The sequence below is a fragment of the Aotus nancymaae genome, unplaced genomic scaffold (genome assembly GCF_030222135.1).
Source record: "Aotus nancymaae isolate 86718 unplaced genomic scaffold, 86718_ANA_hifiasm-v0.15.2.pri h1tg000004l, whole genome shotgun sequence".
Lineage (NCBI taxonomy): Eukaryota > Metazoa > Chordata > Mammalia > Primates > Aotidae > Aotus > Aotus nancymaae.
The window spans coordinates 69,723,056-69,750,631 of NW_026988415.1; the positions used below are offsets into that span (position 1 = coordinate 69,723,056).

Here is a 27,576-nt window from a genome sequence, read left to right on the forward strand (position 1 = left end):
CTTAAAGTGTGTGTGTGTGTGTGTGTGTGTATATACATATATATATATATATATGAAGCTGAGAGAAAGTGAAAGCTAGGCCTTTTTCACTAGTTAGCAAGTTGTGAATGCAAAGGAAAAAGCCTTAAAGGAAATAAAAAGTGCTACTTCAGTGAACACATGAATGATAAGAAAGCAAAACGGCCTTATTGCTGAAATAGACAAAGTTTTAGTTGTCTGGATAGAAGATCAAAGATCAAACCAGCCACAACACACCCTCAAGGCAAAGCCTAATCCAGAGCAAGGCCCTAATTCTCTTCAATTCTATGATGGCAGAGAGAGGTGAGAAAGGAGAAGAAGAAAAGTTTGAAGCTGGCAGAGATTGGTTCATAAGGTTGAAGGAAAGAAGCTGTTTTTATAAAAGTGCAAAGTGAAGCAACAAGTTATACAGAAGAGTTAGCTAAGATCATAGATGAAGTTGGTTACACTAAATAACATACTTTCAATGTATGCAAAACAGCCTTATATTGAAAGAAGGCACCATCTAAGACTTTCATAGCTAGAGAGGGGAAGTCAATGCCTGGCTTAAAAGCTTCAAAGGACATGCTGACTCTCTTGTTAGAGGCTAATGAAGCCAATACTCATTTATCATTCTAAAAATCCCAGCACCTTTAAGAATTATGCTAAATCTTCTCTGCACATGTCCTACAAATGGAATAACAAAGCCTAATGACAGCATGTCTGTTTACAGCATGGCTTACTATTTTAAGTTCACTGTTGAGGCCTACTGTTCAGAATAAAAAAGATTCCTTTTAAAATACTACTGCTCATTGATGATGCACTTAGTCACCCAAGCTCCGATGGAGATGTATAAGAAAATTAATGTTTTCATGACTGCTAACACAATATCGATTTGGCAACCCATGGATCAACAAGTAATTCAACTTTCAAGTTTTTTTAAGAAATCTATTTTGTAGGGCTATAGCTGCCATACATAATGATTCCTGTGATTGATCTCTAGGCAAAGTAAATTGAAAATGTACTGGAAAGGATTCACCATTCTAGGTGCCATTAAAAACATTTGTGATTCATAAAATGTCAAAATATCAACATTAACAGGAGTTTGGAAGAAGTTGATTCCAACCCTCATGGATGTCTTTGAGAGGTTCAACACTTCAGTGGAGGAAGTAACTGCAGGTGTCGTAAAAACAGCAAGAGGATTAGAAGTGGAGCCTGAAGATGTGACTGAATTGCTGCAATCTCAGGATAAGACTTGAATGGATGCTTATTTTATAGATTAGCAAAAAAGTGGTTTCTTGAGATGGAATCTACTTCTGGTGAAAATGCTGTGAATACTGTTGAAATGACAACAAATGATTTAGAGTATTACATAAACTAGTTGATAAAGTAGCTAGGTCTGAGGGGACTGACTCCAATTTTGAAAGTTCTGTGGGTAAAATGCTATCAATCAGTATTGCATGCTGCAGAGCAATCATTTGTGAAAAGAAGAATCAAGCAATATGGCAAACTTCACTGCCTTGGTTTAGGAAATTGCAAAAGCAACCCTAACTTTTAGCAATGACTTGCCCCATCAGTCAGCAGCCATCAACACTGAGACAAGACCTCCCCCAACAAAAATATTATGACTTGTGGAAGGCTCAGATGATCACTAGTATTTTTTAGCAATACAGCATTTTTAAATTAAGGTATGTACTTTTTTTTTGGACATAATGTTATTGCATACTTAACAAACTACATTGTAGTGTAAATGCAACTTTTATATGCACTCGGAAACCCCAAAATTTGTGTGGCTTATTGTGGTTGTCTGCAACTGAATTCACAATTCTCTGAGGCATGTCTTTATAACATAAATTACTTATAGGATTGAACATAACACTAGTAAATGTGGAAAAAGGCCAGATATAAAATACAATTTTAAAAAGGAAGCCTCAATTAATTGCCTTATAATGATGGATATAAAGGAAAGGGAAGAAAGGAAGATGCATCAAAAAACACATAATTCATTAACATAGATTTACACTTTATTTTAATTTTGCATCCTGAGATAAAATTTTATCTGACAAGTGAACAATGACAGAAGCAGCAGCGAAAGTTTCAGAGAGGCAAGTATCCTTCATTTTGGCACAGCTGTATATAGATTGAGTTTTTCCAGGGAAGTCATCCCTGGACTCAAGGGAGAAAAAATGAATTCATTCCACAGGCTATGTAACAATACAAGATGCATAAAAGTTCTTAGTTTGGATGGACATATCCACTACTACTCTTTTCTGGTAAAGCTGTCCCAACAGGAATCATCTGACAAAAAGTCTAAATCCTAGGCTTCTCCACCAGATATTTTTATCAATGCCTGCTTTCTAGTTATCTGGATATCCTGTTCTTGCAGCCAGATTCATATTTGTATGTGGTTAGTCCAAGGAGGGCAAATTCGCTTGTAGATTATATACTTTCAAATACTTGTTACTTGTTTCAAAGTCCAGGCATTAAAACAACTTTACACTCTTTGTGTACTAGAAAAAATGGAAAATTAAAAAAAAAAAAGCCAAGATAAAAACAAAGAAATAAAAGGAACATTTGAGAAATTATTGCCTTGATTCATCATGTTGAATTTATATACAGAACTACTTTAAGAGTTAGGAATTGATATTTAGTCCAATGCTAGAATATGACATTATAACACTTTCCACATTTGTAATCCTATATGTATGTGCGTGTATGAGTCACATGTACACACCTAAATAAATTAGGCCAGTTATATTCTGAAACAGAAGAAAAAACCAAAGGCAAATTCTAAGCTGAAGCAATATAGCATATTATAGCCAAAACACACAAACACACATTTAATTATTTAGAGACTAGGTAAATAATCTGTGGAGAGGGTCAAATAATCTTAGTTCCTTTATAAAAGTGGTTCCCAACATTTTCAGCCTAAGAATCCCTTCATTATTCCTTTCCCATGTTTTCAAGTATTTAATAAGTTGCATATAACAGGCTTTCTTATTTTATTATTAATCAAAAGCATACTGGCATTCACAGTTTTTGATCAGTTGTTAATAAGCAAGCAGCAATAACACAGAATTGAGAGAACACAGGCAAAATGCATGGAAATTCAATGTCTCAAATGGCTTGTAAAGCAGGAATATTATGGGTAAATATAAGATTTCTAATATACTTTTTGAAAAATTAAAAAAAGATCAAGGATACCCCCCACTGCTGTCTTCATCCGCTGAAGTTGGGAACCACTGGTTTACATCCACCTGCTTTTCCTCCCTAAATCCAGTATTGCATAATACAATTACTCATGTTTAACACATAGGGGATTAATTACAAAATTTACTATTAAAACAATAGATCAACTGCAACAGTCATTCTGTAGGACCTGACTGAGAAAGAAAACATAGCATGGATTTAAAGAAATCTATTTAGAAATTATATAATTATGATATCCAGTATATCTTTCAGTCAACTTCAAAGCACACTAATATATGGAAATATCCTCAATTCCCCTGTGAGGTAGGTCCAGATTATTGTCCCCACTTCAACAATGAGGACATGAGGTACAGACGAATTATGCAGCAGAGCCAAGAATTAAACCAGAAGTGACTTGGGTTTGAATCGCATACCACTTTCCTTTACAACTAATTTTATCAATATGTTCCAACAGATCTACTTGAGGGTATGGAATTTGATAAGACACTAAAGTAGACATTGGAAAGAATATGAAATCTTTACATAAATGTCAAAGTGGGTCCTCCCATATTTCCATTGTTGTTACAGCGATAATTCTTGCCTGAATACCAACTGCAGAGACAGATTCCACACAGGCAAAGCACACAGACCTCAGTGCTCAGTTCCTAGGAAAACTATATTTACTCTTAGCATCACCAAGGAACTAAGGCATCAGATTCTTGGAGTCTGTGTGATAATTAACACATGTCAGCTAGCAGCCAGTTGGCAATCAAACTTTTACTGCATGCAAGGCACTGTGAGAGTTTCTGCCAAGGACAGTAGATCTGAGAATAATCATTCTGAGATTCTAGAGTAAAAATCTCCGAAGAATTTCTAGAATCAGAATGTTAAGTGATCTCTAATTTTCTGTCCAGCTCTAGGTTCCACCGCATAATTTTACAGGAAAAGAGATAACATGCAATTAAGATGATCTGCCTGGGGCCCACAATATATTTCCTCATATAGTATGAATGTGACAAAGTTCACAGAAAATGGAACATACACACAGGCTGCCATCAAAACAAAAAGGCTGGCTCAGAATCAGGTAAGAAAAATTCGGGGAAAGATAAGATCATTCATTTATATATATAGATAGATATCACTTGTTTAAGTCCACAGACTACATGAAGAGGTATTAATAAAACCTATTCATTTTTGTGAAAAATTTCCCAACTGTTTTCTATTTCAAGGAACCCAAATAATTTGATGGTTGTTGCAAAATATTTTTAAAGCATACTTTTATAGGCATAAGAGGATCTAATTTCAATAAATTTGGGCACTTATAATCAAATTAGCAAAAAGTATTTCCACTATGTGAAACTGATCCAGTTAATCAGGTGAATATAATTTCTACATCCTCCTAGGTCAATAGAGTACATTTTAATAAAATATTGTTTGGAAGCTTTATGTTCAAGTAGTGAGGTTTTTTTTTTTTTTTGGCAGCTTATTTGTAAACGAAATAAAAATGCAAATGATCTTTTAAAGCTTTCATACATTTGTTCAAAGGCTTACACGTTTTTAAACTTTATTCAAATTTCATTAAAAATGGTAGAGTGATAAAACAGTTTGATTAATTGCTCAGATATTAGTGTTTACAGGCCATAAAAATATGACCAGTATGTATATTAAATACTTAAGTGGGTTTTGGTAGAGCTTTAACCAACGACAACTGTCCTTCCAGAACTACTTTAAATTACATGTTTACTAGCATTAGAATTATACTATTTTTTAAGTGACTGAGAGTCTTGTTCTGTTATATCTTGTCACTAGTATTTCATGACTGGGGAAACAGAAGGAAAGAGTCTTTGCATAGTAAATAAAAGATAATATACTAATAAAATATTCTTAGACCTAGTTGAAAAGGATGATTTCCAATGATCTAATGATCTACCAATTCATTTATTATGTTTTCTTAAGCGTAATGTGTTATCTTTGTTCTAAAAAGACAAGGCACTTCTCCATCTTCTTCTAAAGTTTTACTACAGCAGTCTCTTTCCTAAATATAACATAAGTGTTTGGAAGGAACAAAGAGTGGAGATATATCTGGGATGGAGTTAATAAATCTGTAAATTACACTTGCCCATATTAATTATTAGGGATAAATATGTTATTGGCCTTTAGGACAAGCTTAAAAATAGCCAGTTTGACAAATTTATTAAGTCAGAATCTTGGGCCAAATGAGAGACATTGGAACATTAATTTTAAAACACAATTTTAGCTTGTAACCTCAATGCCTTGTAAGATTTATATACTTTGGCAAATACATGTTATTTTTCTCTGGAAACTATCACAAGTTTCATAAAGGAATATTATGAAACAAAGAAATACAAAATTACTTTTTTCAGTCTAAAAACAACTTTTACAAAAGTATGTTACTAATGGAAAATTACAAGTATGTTCTATCCTAAGCATAAAAGAAAAAAGGCTCCATGGGGGAGGAATTAATCACCACAGTATGCTGTGTCATTTTAGCATTCACTGCAACCAATTTTACTGAAAACAAAGGAACCCCCTCAAAACATTACAAAATATCCAATCGCTAATCAGCCCCCTGCAAAGAAAAACAGTTTGAAAAACTAGTCATACTTTTTCAAAAAAGAGAAAAAAAATTGGTATTTTTTGGGTAGTTCAAGAAACTAAGATGAGTCAATCAGCATAATGAACAATAAAATAATAAACTTGTGTGACTAGAATAGGCTTTAAAATTAAGTTCATACATACTGACAAATGGTTTTTGTGACAAATGCTACTGCAACTAAATTATACTGTGTCATTTCCAGATACAACTTATTCCAATTCTCAATAATTGTTTCATGGAAACAATTCACCACTTCCTGTTGTTCTTTGTGCAAAACCAAGTGTGATTTATATGTGGCAGAAAAAGTTACTATGACCATCATATGATCAAATTCTAAGGTTACAGAAAAAAGTAAGATTTTTAAGGATTAACAAAAGGAATTATTCTATCATTGATCATGAGATGTTTTGTATTATGCTGAAAATCAATTTTGTTATTAAAATATCAGTTTGAAGCATAAATTTGATGACATTAGCTGGAACATAAACCTCAGATACAATTTTCCCTGACCTTAGCTATAAAACAAGACATTTGGTATACATTTTCAGAGGCTTCTACATGGTCTATAAAAATACACCTTCAATTTTGCAGCAGGCAAACACATGATATTTGCAGGCATACACATTATTATTAAAGATTATAGATTTGGGGTGGCTGAGTGGCATGGAGGTAAAAGGGCTCTAAGAAGAAGGTGGAAAAGTGTTTGTGCAAACAATTATAACCACATATCAAACAGTGTCTTCTTTTTCTCTCTTTTTTTAAACTGGTCAAAGATAAATTTTAAGAGTGGCTTAAAAAGGCTTGACCTTGTATAAAGAAATGATTTTCACTTCACAGAGATGAATCTTGCCTAAAAGGTTTACTAAAAACAGTAAGAGTAAGATGACAAACAAAATATTATTCAGCCCTAGACATTTCTCTTTTTAGCACTATAAATTACAAATAATGCCTACAAACAGGCATACATTTGCAGTTGAATTAATGTGATATAAAGTTTTCATTATGCTGAATTTTCAAATTCTAGTGTATGGTGCTAGCAATCATTTTAATTGTGAAGAAAAATAGAGAAATATATACCAAATAAATGTTACATATGTGCTGAATTTATAAACTACAATACTTTTGTCTAAACACTTGTCTTTCTTCCTTGATATCTAAGTGTTTTAAAAAAGATCTTCAAAAACAGAATTGAGAATTTTTTTTCAATTATTAATCAGCTGCTATATACTCTGTAGCTACAGCTTCTCAATTAGTTCTCTCTCTTTCTCAAACTACAATATCAGAACTCCATAAAGGGGTTAGTGGCTTTCAAGGGGGTCTAGATACCTTCTGAAGACAACTGAAATCTCAAAATACTCCTTAAAGGTCATAATTGTGTGCATTTTCAAAGGAGGAAAGGGCTACAAAAAGGGAAATAATGAAGGATAGTGAGATTGTGAAATGTGTCAGATGTCAAACAGTATTTTTGTGGGAAGGAGTAGAGAACAAAATGGAAATTATTAAATGAAATGGAAAAAAGGTCATGGTTTCAGGTGCAATACATAATATCTGAGACAATGATTTCAATTTTAATCCACTTGTTACAAAGGGCAAACTTGCCCTACACCTGAAGTCATTATGGCCTTGCCATAAAACAGCATATCAGCAGTCTCTAGATTCAAAGGGATGCTTGTGAACTTCATTCATATTAAAATCTATGTAAAATTGTTGGCAATATAGTAAGAGTAATATTGCATTCTGTAAACCATGGCATACCACATTTTACATTATGCAAAGAGGCGATATTTACAAGTCTTTAGGAGTTTAAATATTTTATCCACTAACAGAAGTGATAAAGCAAAGTGCAGGACAAAACCAGTGCCATTAATTGCATGTCCTTTTAAAGCATTTTCTTTAAAAGCAGAGTAAAACCATTTCTAGAAGCTACCAACAGCTTATTTAAGTTTCTCCAGTAAGGGATTACAGAGCATCAAGTAGCCTAGAAAAATGATGCGAGTTTAGATCAATGAGTATGAAAATTATAAGGCAGCATGCTCAGAACAAGTTTTTGTTTTTAAACACCAGCACTGATGATTTATCTTTAATGGCAACTATCTACATATGTATATGGACACACACATGTGTGTACTTACTTAAAATTGAGAGTGCAAAACACAAGCCTCATTTAACAAAAAAGATGTGCAAATTTTCTTCATAAACCAACACAAAAGAGCGAGAATAATATTCTACCATTATAAAGAGTAAGTTGAACACAGCAAAGGAGACCATCTTCATTCCAAATCTACAAGGCACTAAGGGTAGGAAATGACAGGTAACACAGAAGTGACTGGATAATACTCCTCAGTCAGGTCGAAATATGGGATATTTTGGTAAGAATTCTATTAGTATTACCTGTAAAATAAAAACAAGAATATATTGACAAAATATTTTTCATTTAATATAACTTATAAATAACCCAGAAAGTCTATAATCATTTTACATAGGACAATATTTCAATCTTTTATCATATAAAGTGAAATACATGAAAAAATTATGTAAAGAACTTAAACCATAAGTTGTTATTAGATTGGCAACTTAAAAATTAAGCTGGCAAACAAAACTACTTATTGTAGCTAACAGATTTTACTATCTGATTTACAATAACTATTTGTCTAGGTTCAGAGGAGTAAACCCTATTATTTTATGTTCTTCCCTCACACCCCTATCTTTTTGTTAGCAAAGTAGAAGAGATTAAAAAAATGCTATACAGATTAAAAAACACCTTTATATTAGACATATATTTTTCAATTAAAGCAACTGATATTAGTTGGAGATTATTACCTTTCATAAGTTGTGAAAAATAATAATGTATTCAAATGGATTGAGTAAAACATTTTAATTACAAAAAGGTTTAGAAATATAATTTTTAAAAACTTGGATATTTTTGAATGCTTTATCTATAATGAATTTTAGACTTGTGGTCATTTGCACATTTTCCCCAAAATTATTCAAAGTGGAGAGAGATACCATAATAATCCTTACTTATGAAACACACATGGAATGCTTGCTGTTAAATATATACTACATGTTGAAAGCTTGGATAAATTTAATATTCTTTTCAATGTTAATGATGCTAAATTGATCATATGGGCTATATGTAAATTTATGTCTTATGACTAAGATTGTATAGCTTTCAGTTAAAATACAATTAGAACCTATGTTTCTTCACTAAAAGTTAAATGTCAGCCAGGAAAAAAAAGCCAGAAACAGAAATCCAGAATTCAGACATTAATTCCTATTTTATGCACATTTTGACAAGATTACATTTAGAAATATTTTGTTCAACAGCAGCTTTCCCCATCACCACATGCTACGGTTTGTGCCTATGTTAAAAGAGGATTAAGGTTGTAAAATGTTTTCATTTCAGCATACTAACTGAAACTTTTCTAAGATTCAAATGATGGTTAGCTTTCAAGATATTTTAGGTTGGCTACAAATCTAAAGAAGATAGGAGAAAACCTCTATATTTCAATGGACAAAAGTTCTGGCTGAGGAGAAAAAAAGAAGGAATAGTTGACAAATGATAAACATAGGGAAATGATATATTTAGAATGAACCAAAAAATAATTAAAAACAACCTCATACTTACATACTCCATCATATTGCTAGTTTCACATTTCCTCTTAGTCAACTTCCAGTGCAAAGCAAGCTAAGAAAGTATAGTCTTGTTAAGAATTTTTATATTAACTTAAACTAATTACAACCTATACATTTGAATATCACTGAAAACAATCCAGGAAAAGTACAGGATACAAAACAGAGCACTTAAAAATACCTTGTAAAGAATATATATTAAAAATTGAGTATTAGTTCTCTAATCCATTCCTTTGTGGCCTAAAAAATTCCAATTTTGTATTTTTTTCAATTTAATACTGTAAATATATGAATGGGGCACTTATTTACTTAAAATTTCTTACCTTGTGATATAATCTGTTATTTTCCCATTCTATTAACTTCTGAATTGATCTTCTGGTCTAAGAAAAATGATCAAGACTTTATTACAAGATGACCTGAAGGGCTTTGTAAACTACGTGCATCTATATTTTTCTGCCTACTTGCAATATCTCATTACGTTCTCCTTGTTTTTCTATTAGAAATCAGAAATAAGCAATACAAGTGGCAGAAAATGCTAAAAGAGTAGGATTTTGAGTGACTATTATAATAAGATTATCTACCTATCAATCAATCAGATTTTTATATGTGCTTTCCAAAATGAAATATGTATGAATTGCTTTATGTTGTGAGGCCATCCACTGGACTATTGTGAAAACCTAACCAATATACTAACTTGAGATGGTAGTCCATTTAAGAATTTAATCTAGATTTTCACATAACTTTCATAGGATTACTTTAAATAATCATCGAATGCCAAGCTAATCTAATTTTTCATGAAAAGTTTTTCTACCACAGCTCCTGGTACAATACCTGTCATATAGCATTCAGTCAAGATCTATAGGCTGAATAAAGCAAGCCAACATATATCAGAATTTCCACTGAAAATAGCATGCTAAAAACAGCCAGCGGAAAACATAGAAAAATATAAATCAGAGAAGCAGTAATGTAACAAAGAAGGGGACAGAGACTGAGTTTCTTCATTTGGAATTTGTATATTTTGTAGGAAGTAAAAAACATTTAAAAAGCTTTTCAAAACATTAAAAAATGACACCTGCTTAGCCTGTCATGGACATTGCCAACAGCAGTATGTTCTACCTGAGGACTAATGGACCGACCCACTGGTCTACTGCAGACTCTGCCAGCACCTGCATGTTCCTCCCAGGGGCCCAGGGACTACCTAGCCTGGGGGCCTGAGGAGCAAACATTTTGGCCCACTGGGACCTGTATGCCCTGAGTGAGGGATGGCCTACCTAGGGCCTGCTGCCACCACTGTTGACACCTTCATGGCCCAACCATGATCCAAAGATTGACATACTCAGGGCGAGCAAATGCCAGTGCCCACATGTGCTATCTAGAGGCTTGAGGACCAGTCTACCTGGCGTTGCTGTCCCAAACAAAGCCTTACCACAGCCTCTACCAATCAGCTGCAGCCTGAGCCACTAAGAAACTCAAAGACACTGCTGAAATTGATTACAGCTGAAGCAATCAAAGGAGACTAGACTGTGATGCCCATGCAGAACCAAAGCCAAAGCACCCTACACAACCAACATTATAGATACACCTACAGGAGAAACTCTTTCCCTATGGGAGCTACTCCATAAAAATGAATGAAGTGGAAATTATAGCAGATGTGGAAATCAATGTAAGGTCAAAAGAAACAAGAAAACACAATACCTCCAAAAGGACACAATAATTTTCCAGTAACAGACTCCAAAGAAAATGAAATTTATGAAGTGCCTGAAAAGGCATTAAAAGAATGGTGTTAGGGAAATTGAGATACAAGGAAACAAAATAAACAAGATTTAAAACTCAGGAGAACAATTAATGACCTAGATGAGAAATCCAACAAAGATATTAAAAAAGAACAAAACAAATTCTAGAACTAAGAATTAAATGAATGAAACTAAAAATACAATAGAGAGTTTCAACAATAGACTAGACAAGCAAAAGACAATTTCTGAACTTGAAGACAAATCTTTTAAAATAACCTAGGCAGGAAAAAAAAGATAAAAGGAAAAAGAATAAAGAAAGCCTTTGTGATACCATCAAGCAAACAAATTTTTGACTTGTGGAAGTTCTAGAAGACAAGAGATGGATAAAAAACATATTCAATGAAATAACAACTGAAAACTTCCCAAGTCTTGGAAGAGATATAGACATCCAAATACAGAAAGCTCAAAGACTCCAAAAGAGATTCAACTGAAAAGGTTGAATTAAAAGCACATTATAGTCAAACTGTCAAAGTCAGAATCAGAATTCTGTAAACAGCAAGAGAAATGCAGCAAGTCACATATGATGGAATTCACATCAACTAACAGCAGATTTCCCAGCAGAAACCTTCCAGGCCAGGAGAGACTGGATAGATCAACTGAACAGAAAATAAAAAAAGAAATATCAGACATAAACTGCACTATAGACAAAATAGACCTAATAGACATTTACAGAACATTTCATCCAACAATTGCAGAATACACATTCTTCTTGTCAGCACATGGAACATTTTTCATGACAAAAAACATGTTAAGCAAAAAATTGTCTGAAATGTAAAGAAATCAAAATCATATCAAGTATCTTCTTAGACAAACATAGAATAAAATGAGAAATCAATAAAAAGAGGAAATTTGGAAACTGTACCAATACATGGAAATTAAAAAATGTGTTCCTGAAAGACCACTAGGTCAATAAAGAAATTAAGGAGAAAATAAAGTTTCCAAAAACAAAAAGGAAAAACAATAAACCAAAACCTGTAAGATACAGCAAAAGCAATACTAAGAGGGAAGTTTATATAGCAATAAATGACTATATCAAAACAGTAGATTTGAAAAAAAGAATATAATGATGCACCTCAAGGAACTAGAAAAGCAAGAACCAACCAAACCTAAAATCAGCAGAAGGGAAAAATAATATAGATGAGAGCAGAAATAAAATAGAGATTAAACAATATGAAAGAACAATGAAAGAAAAAATTGGTTCTTAAAAAGACAAAGTAGACAAACCATTAGCTAGACTAAGAGAAAAAGATAGAAAAGCCAAATAAAGGGGGAGGGGCCAAGATGGCCAACTAGAAGCAGCTGTGGTCCACTACTCTCAAGGAAAGAAATGCAAGGGGTAAGTAAATATAGCACCTTCAACTGAAATATCTAGGTTTTCACATTGAGACTTATTAGGGAAATAACTGGACACACAGAGAACAAAAGCAGGGTGGGGCAATGGCCCACTTGGGAGTGACATGGAGCCAAGGGAAACCCTACCCCCAGCCAAAGGAAGCAGTGAGTGACTGCGTGACCCTGGGAAACCATGCTTCTCTCATGGATCTTTGCAACCCATGGGTCAGGAGATCCCCTTGTGAGCCCATGCCACCAGAGCCTTGGGTCTGACACAGAGCTATATGGAGTCTTGTGGAGCGGCTGCTCTAGCATGCACAGAGACCCAAGGAGCTTTGGTACTCTGGCCCTGAGATCCCCAATGAATGTGTCTACAACCCAGGCAAGAGAGGAGGTCTGCATATACCCCTAAGAAGTGGGTAGAATCCAGGGAGCCAAGCAGCATGTTCTGCAGGCCCATTTCCACCTCACCTCACAAGATAAGAACCACTGGTTTGGAATCCTAGCCAGCCTCGGGCAACAGGTTGGTGCCTGCCTGAGAACTGAGCCCCAGAAAGAGGGGCAGGTGCCATCTCTGCTATCTGGTCAATTCAGCCATTCTAGCCTGTGGGCTTTGGAGAGTCCAAATGGTCTGGAAGAGAAAGGCACCCACCCTCCAGCAGCATGGAAGAGTGGCTTGGACAGATTGCCCCAGACTGCTTCTTTAAGTGGGACCCAATCTATTCTTCCACACTGGGAAGGAACTCCCAGTCAGATCCTCCAGCCATGCCCACAGGCACCTATTAGAGATAGAGCTCTGATTTCTCCCTGAGACACAGTGCCAGAGGGAGGGAAGGGCCACCATCTGGGTTGGTTAGACAACTCAGTAGTTCCACCCTGTGGGCTTAAGAGAGTCCAACAATCCAGAAGAGGAAGGGTCCCCTGAGTGCAACACAACAGCTTTGCCAGATTTTAGCCAGATTGCTTCTTTAAGCAGGGCACTAATCTATTCCTCCTCAATGGACAAAATCTCCCAGCAGGACCCTTCAGCCATGCCTGCTGGCACATATTAGGGAAAGAGCTCTAATTTCTCCCTGGGACGGAGTGCCCAGGAGAGGGGAGGCCCACCACCTGGGTTGGTTAGTCACTCAGCTGTTCCATCCTGCTAGATTTGGATAGTCCAAGTGCACAAGGGCAAATGTGGTTCCCCACTATGACAAAGGTGTTCTGTTGAGGCATGACCAGACTGCTTTTTTAAGTGGGACCCTGATCCACTCCTCATGAGGTGGGTCCTCCCAGCTGGAACCTCTGGCCACCCCTCCCCACTTCCTCTCCCTGGGATGGAATGCCTGAGGGGCAAGGCAGGCTGCCACCTTGGCTGTTTGGGCTTATCAGGTGGTCCAGCCTGTGGGCATTGAAAAGCCTAACTGATAGGGGCTGAAGGGATCACCAATACAGCACAGCTGCTCTACCAAAATGCAGCCAGAATGCTTTTTTAAGTGGGTGCCTGATCTTGTTCCTCCTGACTGGAAAAGATGATGAAACACAGGTCTCCAGTCACCTCCTACAGGCATGTTTGAGCTGGCAAAAGGTCAGTACTCCCCTGGAATGGAGCTTCCAGTGGAATAGGGTGACTGCCATCTTTGCTGTTTTGCAGTCTTCACTAGAGATACCTCCAGGTATGAGAAAAACTGAGGCTAGAGCGGACCCTCAGCAAACTGCAGCAGCCCTATGGAACAGTGGTCAGACTGTCAGAAGAAAAACAAAGAGAAAACAACAACAAAAAAACACAAAAACTCCATCCAAAGGTCAACAACCTCAAAGATCAAAGGTAGATAAGCCCACAAAGATGAGAAAGAACACAAAATCGCTAAAAACTAAAAAATCCAGAGTGCCCCTGTTCCTCCAAATGACCACAACACCTCTCCAGCAAGGGCTCAGAACTTGGCTGAGACTGAGATAGCTGAAATGACAGAAGTAAGCTTCAGAATGTGGGCAATCATAAACTTCGCTGAGCTAAAGGAGCATGTTGTAACCCAGTGAAAAGAAGCTAACAATCATGATAAAGCAATACAAGAGCTGACAGCCAAAATAGGCAGTTTAGAGAGGAAAATAACTGAGCTGTTAGACCTGAGAAACACACTACAAGAACTTCACAATACAATCAAAAGTATTAATGGTAATATAGACTAAGCAAAGGAAAGAATGTCAGGGCTGGAAGACTATCTTTCTGAAATAAGCCAGGCAGACAACAAAATAGATAAAAGAATGAAAAGGAATGAACAAAACCTCTGAGAAATATGGGATTATGTAGACAGACTGAATCTATGACTGATTGAGGTACCTGAAAGAGACTGGGAGAATGAAACCAAGTTGGAAAACATACTTAAGGATATCATCCAAGAGAACTTCCCCAACCTAGCTGGACAAGCCAACATTCAAATTCAGGAAATGCAGAGAAACCCAGTAAGATACTCCATGAGATCATCCCCAATGCATGATCATCAGATTCTCCAAGGTCGAAATGAAAGAAAAAAAATTTAAGAGAAAGGCCAGGTCAAATACAAGGGGAAGCCCATCAGACTAAGAATAGTCCTCTCAGTGAAAAACCCTACAAGCTGGAAGAAATAGGGGGCCAATATTCAACATTCTTAGAGAAAAGAATTTCCAACCCCAAAATTCATGTCTGGCCAAACTAAGCATCATATGCAAAAGAGAAATAAAATCCTTTTCAGACAAGCAGATGCTGAGATAATTTGTTACCATCAGACCTTCCCTGCAAGAACTCCTGGAGGATGCACTAAATGTGGAAAGGAAAAACTGTTATCAGCCACTATAAAAACACACTTAAGTCCACAGACCAGTGACATAATGAAGCAATCACATAAAAAAGTTTGCAAAATAACCAGCTAGTATCATGATAAAAAGATCAAATCCACATATAACAACACTAACCTTAAATGTAAATGGTTAAATGCCCCAATTAAAAGACATGAAATGACAAGCTGGATAAAGAACCAAGACATATTGGTATGCTGTCTTCAAAATACCCATCTTACATGCAAAGACAAAAATAGGCTCAAGATAAATGGATGGAGGAAAATTTACCAAGCAAATGAAAAGCAGACAAATCAGGGTTTGGAATCCTAGTTTCTGAAAAATGAGACTTTAAACCAACAAACATAAAAAAAGGACAAAAGAGGCCCGGTGTAGTGGCTCATGCCTGTAATCACAGCACTTTGGGAGGCCAGGAGTTCAACCAGCCTGACCAACATGGAGAAACCCCATCTCTACAAAAAATACAAAAATTAGCTGGGTGTGGTGGCACATGCCTGTAATCCCAGCTACTCAGGAGGTTGAGGCAGCAGAATTGCTTGAACCCAGGAGGTGGAGGCTGTGGTGAGCTGAGATCATGCCACTGCACTCCAGCCTGGGCAACAAGAGTGAAACTCCATCTCAAAAAAAAAAAAAAAAAAAAAGACAAAAGAGGGCATTACATAATGGTAAAGGGTTCAACTCAACAAGAAGAACTAACTACCCAAATATATATGCAACCAGCATAGTAACACCCAGATTCATAAAGCAAGTTTTTAGAGACTTTCAAAAAGATTTAGACTCCCACAGAATAATAGTGAAAGACTTGAACACCACGCTGACAATATTAGACAGAGCATTGAAACAGAAGATTAACAGACATTCAGGACTTAAACTCAGCTCTGGACCTGATAGATATCTAAGAACTTTCCACCCCCAAACAATACAATATATATTCTTCTCATTGCCACACGGTACTTACTCTAAAATTGATCACATAATTGGAAGTAAAACACTCCTCAGCAAATGCAAAAAAAAAAAAAAAAAAAAAAAAAAACCCAGAAATTGTAACAATCTGTCAGAGCACAGAACAATAAAATTAGAACACAGGATTTAAAAATTCACTCAGAACCACTAAGATGGTTAATACTGAGTGTCAACTTGGTTTGACTGAAGGATACAAAGTATTGATCCTGGGTGTGCCTGTGAGGGTGTTGCCAAAAGAAATTAGCATTTGAGTCAGTGGGCTGGGGAAGGGAGATCCACACTTAATCTGGTAGGCACAATCTAATCAGCTGCCAGTGAATATAAAGCAGGCAGAAAAATGAGAAAAGGAGAAACTGGCCTAGCCTTCTAGCCGACATTTTTTTTTTTCTAGTACAAACTTAGGGCTCTTTATTCAGGCAGTAAAGTAAGGAACAGCAAAGTGGGAGGGCTACACCATCACCATGGCAACAGAAAGCCTCAAAAACATAAAGTCCCCCGACTTCTGTCGGGTAGACTCTTTCTAGCTCAGGAGAAACACATTTTAACTGGTTGAGAACAAGGCCAGGCAGCCTAGCCACACTGTGGAAGGACGGCTGGGTGCGCGGCCTCCAGTCAGTCCTGGAAGTGCTTGGTGAGGGCTTCCAGCAGCTCCTGCTTCTTCAGCCCACTCTTCAGCCCGTATGCCCGGCAAGCCTCTTTCAGCATGGGCACAGTGAACTTGCCCAGTGTGTCCTTGCTGATGTGGGTCTTCAGCTCTTCTTCTGAATACTCCACCTTGGGCCTTTTGCTTCTGGAACCTTCATTATCGTGTTTTCTCTTGGTAACTTTCCCTTCAGGATTGTAATCTGGTGGGTAAACAAGCTCCTTAAATTCATCCACCAGGGAACCCAGTCTTTTATTCATTGCTTCAACCTTGGGCAATGTCAGGTCCACTGCTTGTTCAGGCTCCATCAAATCCAAGGCCAAGGCCTCCAGGTTCCTGAAGTGCTGCTGCAGCACAGGGTTCTCAAAGCTTTCACTTCTGTATGTGAAGTGGAGCTTCTCAACAATAGCCTTCATCTTGTCCACCTGATCTGGAGTTCCCATGATTTTTTCAGTAAAGGGCATCTTCCTTTTATCATCAGCAAATGGTAAAAAGACCAGCTGAAAGCCTGGAGGAGTGACCTGAATTTTCTGGTCATCCAACTCCTCATCCTGTGGCACCAAAGCCACAAAATAAGGGGATGTTCCTCCGGGGTGTGTATCTGCACAATGATGTGACCTCCTTCTCCAGACACTTGATGAGCAGAGCACTGAAGAGGGTTGAGCTCCCAATCACCAGAGACTCCTCTGGGTACACGAACAGGGAGGGTCTCAGGTAATGGTGCTTCTTCAACATTACCAAGGGCTTGAAGCCCATGAGCATCAAACCTGGATCATCAAATCGTTTTAGCTCTTCTGTTTCCTCTTTCTCCAGTATAATCTGATGACTCCCATAGATCTGTGACCTCTTGGTATCGCTAGGCAGAAGCAAACCACCTGTATTTGTATTAAATGTCCGGGTCTTGGTTTTGACTGGTTCATTTGTTTCCCAATAGAGCTTTATTGGAGGAGGCTTGAGAGCCTTCTGGACCAGATTATAAATGCCAACAGAGATCACTCTATCTTTGCTGAGCTTCAGCTTTAACCTGCTAAGTGCTCGCTTCCTGGTCTCCTTGGCGCGAACCTTCCGCAACAGGTCTTCTAGCTTGCTGGATTCCTCAAAGTGAACCCTGAGGTCCTCATCCTCTGCTATGCTGATAATATCTCTGTAGAATAAGGATATGTCAAAGCCCCCAGGTTTCTTCAGGTGCATCAAGTCAAGAAAGATGTATCTCGGAGATCACCGGCTTTGGTCCTCATCTGGCTGGCTTTGGCACTGTCATTGCCGTGGGGGTTGTCTTCATTGGTGAAAAGCATGATCCTCTTATGACTCATCTTGAACTGGACATCAATAAAGAGGTTGGCACAGATCCACAGCACTTCACTGAGTGAGTAGTCAGATCCATGGCCCATCAGCTCTTGGAAACGTTTTTGTCCCTGCTGCCCCTTAAACTGGTCAAGCTCTAGAATTCGTTTTGCACCTAGATTATCCAACTCCTGTAAGATGTAAATATTTTTAAAATTCACTGAATTTTTGTCTTTCTCAGTACTATAGAACACCACTGCCAAGAGATCTCAATCACTGCTTATGATCTTACTGATGTACACACTTTGGATACACTGGATGCTCATGTCAAAAGGAGTTAACTCATCTTCACTTTGAGATTCAAACATAGCCCTGGAGGCATCAACCAAAAAAAATCAAACTATCTCTTCCTGAATATTTGTAGTCTCCACTTGCTTCAAAGTTCTCCTCTTCTTGTTATTCTGCTTCTTAATCGCCCTCAGTTTTGTAATAGGACTCCCACCCTGACATGTTGGCTACTGCTCACTCTGGTGCAGGGAAGTGACCAACTTGGCCAGAAGACGAGAATGCCTCTGGCCTACATCTTTCTCTCATACTGGATGCTTCCTGTCCTTGAACACTGGACTCAAAGTTCTTCAGTTTCAGGATTCAGACTGTCTCTCCTTGCTCCTCAGCTTGCAGACAGCCTATTGTGGGGTCTTGTGATTGTGTAAGTTAATACTTAATAAACTCCCAAATACAACCACACAACTACATAGAAACTGAAAAATGTTCTCCTAAATGACTCTTTGGTACATAATGAAATTAAAGTAGAAATCAAGAAATTCTTTAAACAAATGAGAACAAAGATAAAATGTACCAGAATCCCTGGGATGCAGCTAAAGCAGTGTTAAGAGGGAAATTTATAGCACTAAATGTACACATCAAAAAGCTAGAAAGACCTCAAGTTAGCAACCTAACATCACAACTAAAAGAACTAGAGAACCAAGAACAAACAAATGCCAAATTTTGTAGCAGACAAGAAATATTCAATATCAGAGTGGAAATGAAAGAGACAGAGATACAAGATTTCTGGAAAAATCGCTGAATAGGAACAGCTCTGGTATGCAGCTACTAGTAAGAGTGAAACAGAAGACAGGTAATCTCCGCATTTCCAACTGAGGTACCTGGTTCATCTCATTGGGACTGGTTAGGCAGTGGGTGCAGCCCAAGGAGGGTGAGCCGAGGAGGGCAGGGTGGGGTGCCACCTCACTCTAGAAATGCAAGGGGCCAGGGAACTCCCTCTCCTAGCCAAGGGAAGCCATTAGGAACTGTTCCCAGCACTCTGGCTCAGACACTGCACTTTCCCCACAGTCTTTACAACCCAAAGACCAGGAGATTCCCTCTGGTGCCTACACCACCAGTTCCTCAGCTTTCCAGCATAAAACTGGGTGGCTATTTGGGAAGACATTGAGCTAGCCGAAGCAGTTTTTTTTCTACCATACCCCAGTGGTGCCTGGAATGCCAGTGAGACAAAACTGCTCATTCCCCTAAAAAAGGGGGCTGAAGCCAGAGAAGCAAGTAACCTGGCTTGGAGGTTCCCACCCCCATGAAGACCAGCAAGATAAGATCCATTGGCTTGAAATTCTTGCAGCTAGCACAGCAGTCTGAGCTCCACCTGGGATTTTAGAGCTCAGTGTGGGGAGGGATGTACAGCATTGCTGAGGCTCCAGTAGGTGGTTTTAACCTTGTCTGTGTAAACAAAGGTGCCAGAAAGTTTGCACAGCAACTAGGCAGAGCCAACAGCAGCTCAGCAAGGCCACTGCAGGCAGATTGTGTCACTAGACTCCCTCCATGCTGGGCAGGGTATCTCTGAAAAAAGGCAGCAGCCCATGAGGGGCTTATAAATAAGTCCCAACTTCCTAGGACAGAACACCTGGGAAAGGGGTCGTTGTGGGTACAGCTTCAGCAGACTTAAAACATCCCTGCCCTGCAGCTCTGAAGGGAGCAACAGATCTCCCAGCACAGCACTTGAGTTCTGATAAAAGAAAGACTGCTTCATCAAGTGGCTCCATGACTCCTGTGTATCCTGACTGGGAGACACCTCCTAGTAGGGGCTGACAAACACATCATACATGAAAGCTCTGGCTGGCATCTGGCGGGTACCCTTCTGAGATGAAGTTAGCAGAGGAAGAAATAGGCAGCAACCTTTGCTGTTCTGCAGCCCCTACTGGTGATGCTCAGGCAAGCAGAGTCTGGAGTGGACCTCCAGCAAACTCCAGCAGACCTGCAGCAGAGGGACCTGACAGTTAGAAGAAAAACTATGAAAGAGAAATAGTTTCAACATCAACAGAAAGGACGTCCACTCAGAGACCCCATCCAAAGGTCACCAACTTCAAAGACCCAAAGTTGATAAATCCACAAAGATGGGAAGAAACCAGTAAAATAAAAAAAGGCTAACAACTCCAAAAACCAAAACACCTCTTCTCCTCCAAGGGATTACAACTCCTCAGCAATAAGGGAACAAAACTAGATGGATAATGAGTTTGACGAAACGACAGAAGCAGGCTTCAGAAGGTGGGTAATAAGAAACTTATTTAAGCTAAAGGAGCATGTTCTGACTCGATGCAAGGAAGCTAAGAAACTTGAAAAAAGGTTAGACAAAATGCTAACTAAAATAACCAGTGTAGAGAAGAACATAAATGACTTGATGGGGCTGAAAAACACAGCATGAGAAATGCGTTAAGCATACACAAGTTGCAATAGCCAAATTGATCAAGCGGAAGAAAGAATATCGGAGATTGAAAATTAACTCAATGAAATAAAGTGACAAGGCAAGATTATAGAGAAAAGAGTGAAAAAAAAATGAACAAATCCTCCAAGAAATATGGGATTATGTGAGAATACCAAATCTATGTTTGATTGGTGTACCCAAAAGTGATGGGGAGAATGAAATCAAGTTGAAAAACACTCTTTAGGATATTATCCAGGAGAACTTTCCCAACTTAGCAAGGCAGGCCAACATTCAAATTCAGGAAATAAAGAGAACACCATAAAGATACTCCTCGAGAAGAGCAACTGCAAGACACATAATTGTCAGATTCACCAGGGTTGAAATAAAGAAAAATATGCTAAGGGCAGCCAGAGAGAAAGGTCAGGTTACCAACAAAGGGAAGCCTATCTGACTCACAGCCAATCTCTCAGCAGAGAGCCTACAAGCCAGAAGAGAGTGGGGTCAATATTCAACATCCTAAAAGAAAAGAATTTTCAACCCATAATTTCATATCGAGACAAACTAAGCTTCATAAGCAAAGGAGAAATAAAGTCCTTTTTGGACAACAAATGCTGAGAGATTTTGTCACCACCAGGCCTGTCTTATAAAAGCTCCTGAAGAAAGCCCAAAACATGGAAGGAAACAACCAGAACCAGTTGCTGCAAAAACATACCAAATTGAAAAGACCATCAACACTACAAAGAAACTGCATCAACTAATGGGCAAAACAACCAGCTAGCATAAACATGGTGGGATCAAATTCACCCATAATATTAACCTTAAATGTAAATGGGCTAAATGCCCCAATGAAAAGATACAGACTGGCAAATTGGATAAAGAGTCAAGACCCATTGGTGTGCTGTATTCAGGAGACCCATCTCACGTGCAAAGACACACATAGGATCAAAATAAAGGGATGGAGAAAGATTTACTGAGCAAATGGAAAGAAAAAAAAAGGCAGGGGTCACAATCCTAGTCTCTGACAAAACAGACTTTAAACAAATATTAAAAGAGACAAAGAAGGGCATTACATAATGGCAAAAGGATCAATGAAACAAGAGCTAACTATCCTAAATATATATGCACCCAATACAGGAGCACCCAGATACATAAAGCAAGTTCTTAATGACCTACAAAGAGACTTGGACTCCCACAAAATAATGGTGGGAGACTTTAAGAGCCCACTGTTAATATAAGACAGAACAACAAGAAAGAAAATTAGCAATGATATCCAGGATGTAAACTCAGATCTGGACCAAGCAGATCTAACAGACATCTACAGAATTCTCCACCCCAAATCCACAGAATATACATTCTTCTCAGCACCAAATCACACCTATTCTAAAATTGACCACATAATTGGAAGTATAACACTCCTCAGCAAATTCAGACATATAGAAATCATAACAAACCGTCCCTCAGACCTCAGTGCAAACAAATTAGAACTCAGGATTAAGAAACTCACAGAAAACCACATAACTACATGGAAGCTGAACAACCTGCTCCTGAATGACTACTGGATAAACAATGAAATGAAGGCAGAAATAAAGATGTTTTTTGAAAACAATGAGAAGAAAGAAACAACACACCAGAATTTCTGGCACACATTTAAAGCAGTGTGTAGAGAGAAATTTATAGTACTAAATGCCCACAAGAGAAATGAGGAAAGATCTAAAGTTGACAGCCTAATGTGACAATTAAAAGAACGAGAGAAGCAAGATCAAACAAATTCAAAAGCTAGCAGAAGATAAGAAATAAGATCAAAGCAGAACTGAAGGAGATAGAGACACAAAAAAACACTTCAAAAAAATCAATGAATCCAGGAGCTGTATTTTTAAAAAGATCAACAAAATAGACAGATCACTAGCCAGACTAACAAAGACTAGAGAGAAGAATCAAATAGATGAAATAAAAATGATAAAGGGGACATCACCACTGATCCCACAAAAATACAAACTACCAGAGAATGCTATAAACACCTCTATGCAAATAAACCAGTAAACCTAGAAGAAATGCATACATTCCTAGACACTTACACACTCCCAAGACTAAAACAGGAAGAAGTCCAATCCCTCAATAGACCAATAAAATATTCTGAAACTGAGGTAGTAATTAAAAACCTACCAACAAAAAAAAGTCTAGCAACAGACAGGTTGACAGATGAATTCTATCAAAGGTACAAAGAGGAGCTGGTACCATTCCCTCTGAAACTATTCCAAACAACAGAAACAGAGGGAATCCTCCGTAACTCATTTTATGAGACCAGCATCATCCTAATACCAAAATCTGGCAGAGACACAACTGAAAAAGAAAGTTTCAGGCCAATATACATGAAGAACATTGATGTGAAAAACCTGAATAAAATACTGGCAAACCAAATTCACCAGCACATCAAAAAGCTTATCTATCATGATCAAGTCAGCTTCATCCCTGGGATGTAAGGTTGTTTCTACATACACAAGTCTATAAACATAATCCATCACATAAACAGAACCAAAGACAAAAACTACATGCTTATCTCAAGAGATGCAGAGAAGGCCATCAACCAAATTCAATAGACCTTTATGCTAAGAACCCTCAAAAACTAGGTATCAATGGAATGTATCTCAAAAAAATAAGAGCTATTTATGACAAACCCACAGCCAGTATCACACTGAATGGCCAAAAACTGAAAGCATTCCATTTGAAAACCAGCAGAAGACAAGAATGCCCTCTCTCACCACTCCTATTCAAAATAGTATTAGGAAGTTCTGGCCAGAGTAATCAGACAAGAAAAAGAAATAAGTGGCATTGAATTAGGAAAAGAGGAAGTCAAATGTCTCTATTTGCAGACATGTTTGTATATTTAGAAGACCCCATCATCTCAACCCAAAATCTCCTTAAGCTGATAAGCAACTTCAGCAGTTTCAGGATACAAAATCAATGTGCAAAAATCATAAGCATTCCTATACACCAGTAACAGACAAAGAGAGAGTCAAATCGCAAGTGAACTCCCATTCACAATTGTTACAAAGAGATTAAAATACTTCAGAATACAACTAACAAGGGATGTGAAGGACCTCTTCAAGGAGAACTACAAACCACTGCTCAATGAAATAAGAGAGGACACAAACAGATGGAGAAACAGTCTATGTTCATGGTTAGGAAGAATCAATATCGTGAAAATGGCCATACTGCCCAAAATAATTTACAGATTCAATGCTATCCCCATCAAGCCACCATTGACTTTCTTCACAGAATTGGAAAAATATCTTAAATTTCATATGGAATCAAAAGAGCCCACATAGCAAGGACAATTCTAAACAGAAACAAAACAAAACAACAAAAACAAAACCAAAAAGAAAAAAGAAAAAAAAAAAACAAAGCTGGAGGAATCACACCACCAGACTTCAAACTATACTACAAGGCTACAGTAACCATAACAGCATAGTACTGTTATCAAAACAGATATATAGACCAAGGGAACAGAACAGAGGTCTCAGAATTAATGCCACATATCTACAACCATCTGATCTTTGACAAACCTGAAAAAAACAAGCAATTGGGAAAGAATTCCCTATTTAATAAATGATGTTGGAAAAACTGGCTAGCCATATGCAGAAAGCTGAAACTAAACCCCTTCCTTACACCTTATACAAAAATTAACTGAAGATGGAGTAAAAATTTTAATGAAAGACATAAAACCATAAAAACTCTAGAAGAAAACCTAGGCCAATACCATTCAGGACATAGGCATGGTCAAGAACTTCACGACTAAGACTCCAAAAGCAATGGCAACAAAAGCCAAAATAGACAAATGAGATGTAATTAAACTAAAGAGCTTCTGCACAGCAAAAGAAACTATCATTAGAGTGAACTGGCAACCAATAGAATGGGAAAATATTTTTTTGCAATCTCCGTATCTGACAAAAGGCTAACATCCAGAATCTACAAAGAATTTAAATAAATTTATAAGAAAAAAAAAGAAACAACATATCAAAAAGTGGGCAAAGGATATGAACAGACACTTCTCAAAAGAAGACATTTATGCAGCCAAGAAAACATGAAAAAAAGCTCATCATCACTGGTCATTAGAGAAATGCAAATCAAAACCACATTGTGATACCATCTCACACCAGTTAGAACTATAATCATTAAAAAATGAGGAGACAAGATGCTGGAGAGGATGTAGAGAAATAGAAATGCTTTTACTCTTGGTGAAAACATAAATTCATTCAACAATTGTGGAGACAGTGTGGTGATTCCTCAAGAATCTAGAACTAGAAATACCATTTGACCCAGCAATCCCATTATTGGGTATATACTCAAAGGATTACAAATCATTCTATTATAAAGACACATGCACAAGTATGTTTACTGAGGCACTGTCCACAATAGCAAAGACTTGGAACCAACCCAAATGTCCATCAGTGATAGACTGGATTTAAAAAAGTGTGGCACATATATACCATGGAATACTATGCAGCCATAAAAAAGGATGAGTTCATGTCCTTTACATGGGCATGTATAAAGCTGAAAACCATTCTCAGCAAAATGGGAAAAGAAAACCAAACACTGCATGTTCTTACTCATAAGTGTGTGTTGAAAAATGAGAACACATGGACACAGGGAGGGGAACATCACAATGAGGACTCTCAGGGCATGGGATGCTAAGGGAAGGATAGCAGTGGGTGGGGGGAAAGTGGAGGTATAGCATTAGAAGAAATACCTAATGTAGATGATGGGGCAATGGATGCAGCAAATCACCATGACAAATGTATACTTATGTAACAAACATGCATGTTCTGCACATGTACCCCAGAACTTAAAGTGTAATAATTAAATAATAATAATAATAACAATAATAAAGATAGAATCAAAGCATTGGCAACAAAAGCCAAAATACACAAATGGGACCTAATCAAACTCCACAGCTTCTGCAAAGAAAACAAACAGTCATTAGAGTGAATTGGCAACCAACAGAATGGGAAAAAATTTTTTTTGCAATCTACCCATCTGACAAAGGGCTAATATCCGGAATCTACAAAGAACTAAAACGGATTTACAAGAAATAAACAAACAAGCCCATTCAAATGTGGGTGAAGGATATGAACAGACACTTTATAAAAGAAGGCATATATGAGGGCAACAAACATATGAAAAAACGCTCATCGTCACTGATCATTAGAGAAATGCAAATCAAAACTACATTGAGATACCATCTCACACCAGTTAGAATGGCGATCATTAAAAAATCTGGAGACAACAGATGCTGGAGAGGATGTGGAGAAATAGGAACACTTTTACACTGTTGGTGGGAGTGTAAATTAGTTCAACCATTGTGGAAGACAGTGTGGCAATTCCTCAAGGGCCTAGAAATAGAAATTCCATTTGACCCAGCAATAATTACTGGGTATATATCCAAAGTATTATAAATCATTCTATTATAAGAACACATGCACACGAATGTTCATTGCAGCACTGTTTACAATAGCAAAGACCTGGAACCAACCCAAATGCCCATCAATGATAGACTAGACAGGGAGAATGTGGCACATATACACCATGGAATACTATGCAGCATAAAAGATGAGTTTCTGTCCTTTGTAGGGACATGGATGAACCTGGAAATCATCATTCTCAGAAAACTGACACAAGAACAGAAAATCAAACATCGCATGTTCCCACTCATAGGTGGGTGTTGAACAATGAGAACATGCAGACACAGGGAGGGGAGCATCACACACTGGGGTCTGTTGGAGGGAACTAGGGAAGGGACAGCAGGAGTTGGGGAGTTGGGGAGGGATAACATGGGGAGAAATGCCAGATATAGGTGATGGGGAGGAAGGCAGCAAACCACACTGCCATGTGTGTAGCTATGCAACAATCTTACATGTTCTTCACATGTACCTCAAATCCTCAATGTAATAAAAATATATATATATATAATGCAAAAAAAAAGAGAGAGACAAAAAAAAAGTTTAGAAAACAAATCCAGGGTCTGGGTTTTTGAAAACAGTAACAAAATAGAGTGCTATCTAGACAAACAAAGAAGAAAAGAGATTATTAAATAAACACAATCAGAAACGATAAGGAGAATAACACCACTGACCCCACAGAAATACAACCAACCATCAGATAACACTATAAACACCTCTATATACGTAAAGAAAAAAATATAGAAGAAATAGATGATTTCCTGGGCACACACCCCACTCCCAGGGCTGAACCAGGAAGAAAGTGAATCCCCGAATAGACCAATAATGAGTTTTAAAATTGAGGTAGTAATAAATAGCCTACCAATGAAAAAAATTCTAGGACCAGGATTCACAGCAGATTTCTACCAGAGATGCAAAGAAGAGCTGGTACCATTCCTACTGAAACTATTCCAATAAATTGAAAAGGAGGGACTTCTCCCTAGTTTATTCTATGAAGTCAGCATAATCCTGATATCCAAAAATGGCAGAGATACAACAAGAAAGAAAAACTTCAGGCCAATATCCTTGATGACATCGATGCAAAAATCCTCAACAAAATACTGGCAATCCAAAACCAGCAGCACATCAAAAAGTGTATC

At 37.6% G+C, this 27,576-nt stretch overlaps 1 protein-coding gene and 1 pseudogene across 3 annotated transcripts in view; both read right to left on the reverse strand.

The window, feature by feature from the left end:
- Nucleotides 1–1,999: 1,999 nt before the first annotated feature.
- Nucleotides 2,000–27,576, reverse strand: part of CHIC1 (cysteine rich hydrophobic domain 1) — a 160,589-nt gene continuing 135,012 nt past the window's right edge. The window contains exons 4-6 of one of the 3 annotated variants that reach the window (XM_012475204.2): nt 9,760–9,816; nt 9,432–9,491; nt 2,000–8,194 (exon numbers count right to left, since the gene is read on the reverse strand). In XM_012475204.2, the coding sequence (XP_012330627.1) occupies nt 8,144–8,194; nt 9,432–9,491; nt 9,760–9,816 (168 nt within the window). In that variant the 3' untranslated portion in view covers nt 2,000–8,143. Of the gene's footprint in view, nt 8,195–9,431; nt 9,492–9,759; nt 9,817–27,576 lie in introns of those variants that run through there. The other 2 variants (XM_012475205.2, XR_001111125.2) reach the window with 2 other exon arrangements.
- LOC105732929 (X-ray repair cross-complementing protein 6-like) lies at nt 16,888–18,766 on the reverse strand (annotated as a pseudogene).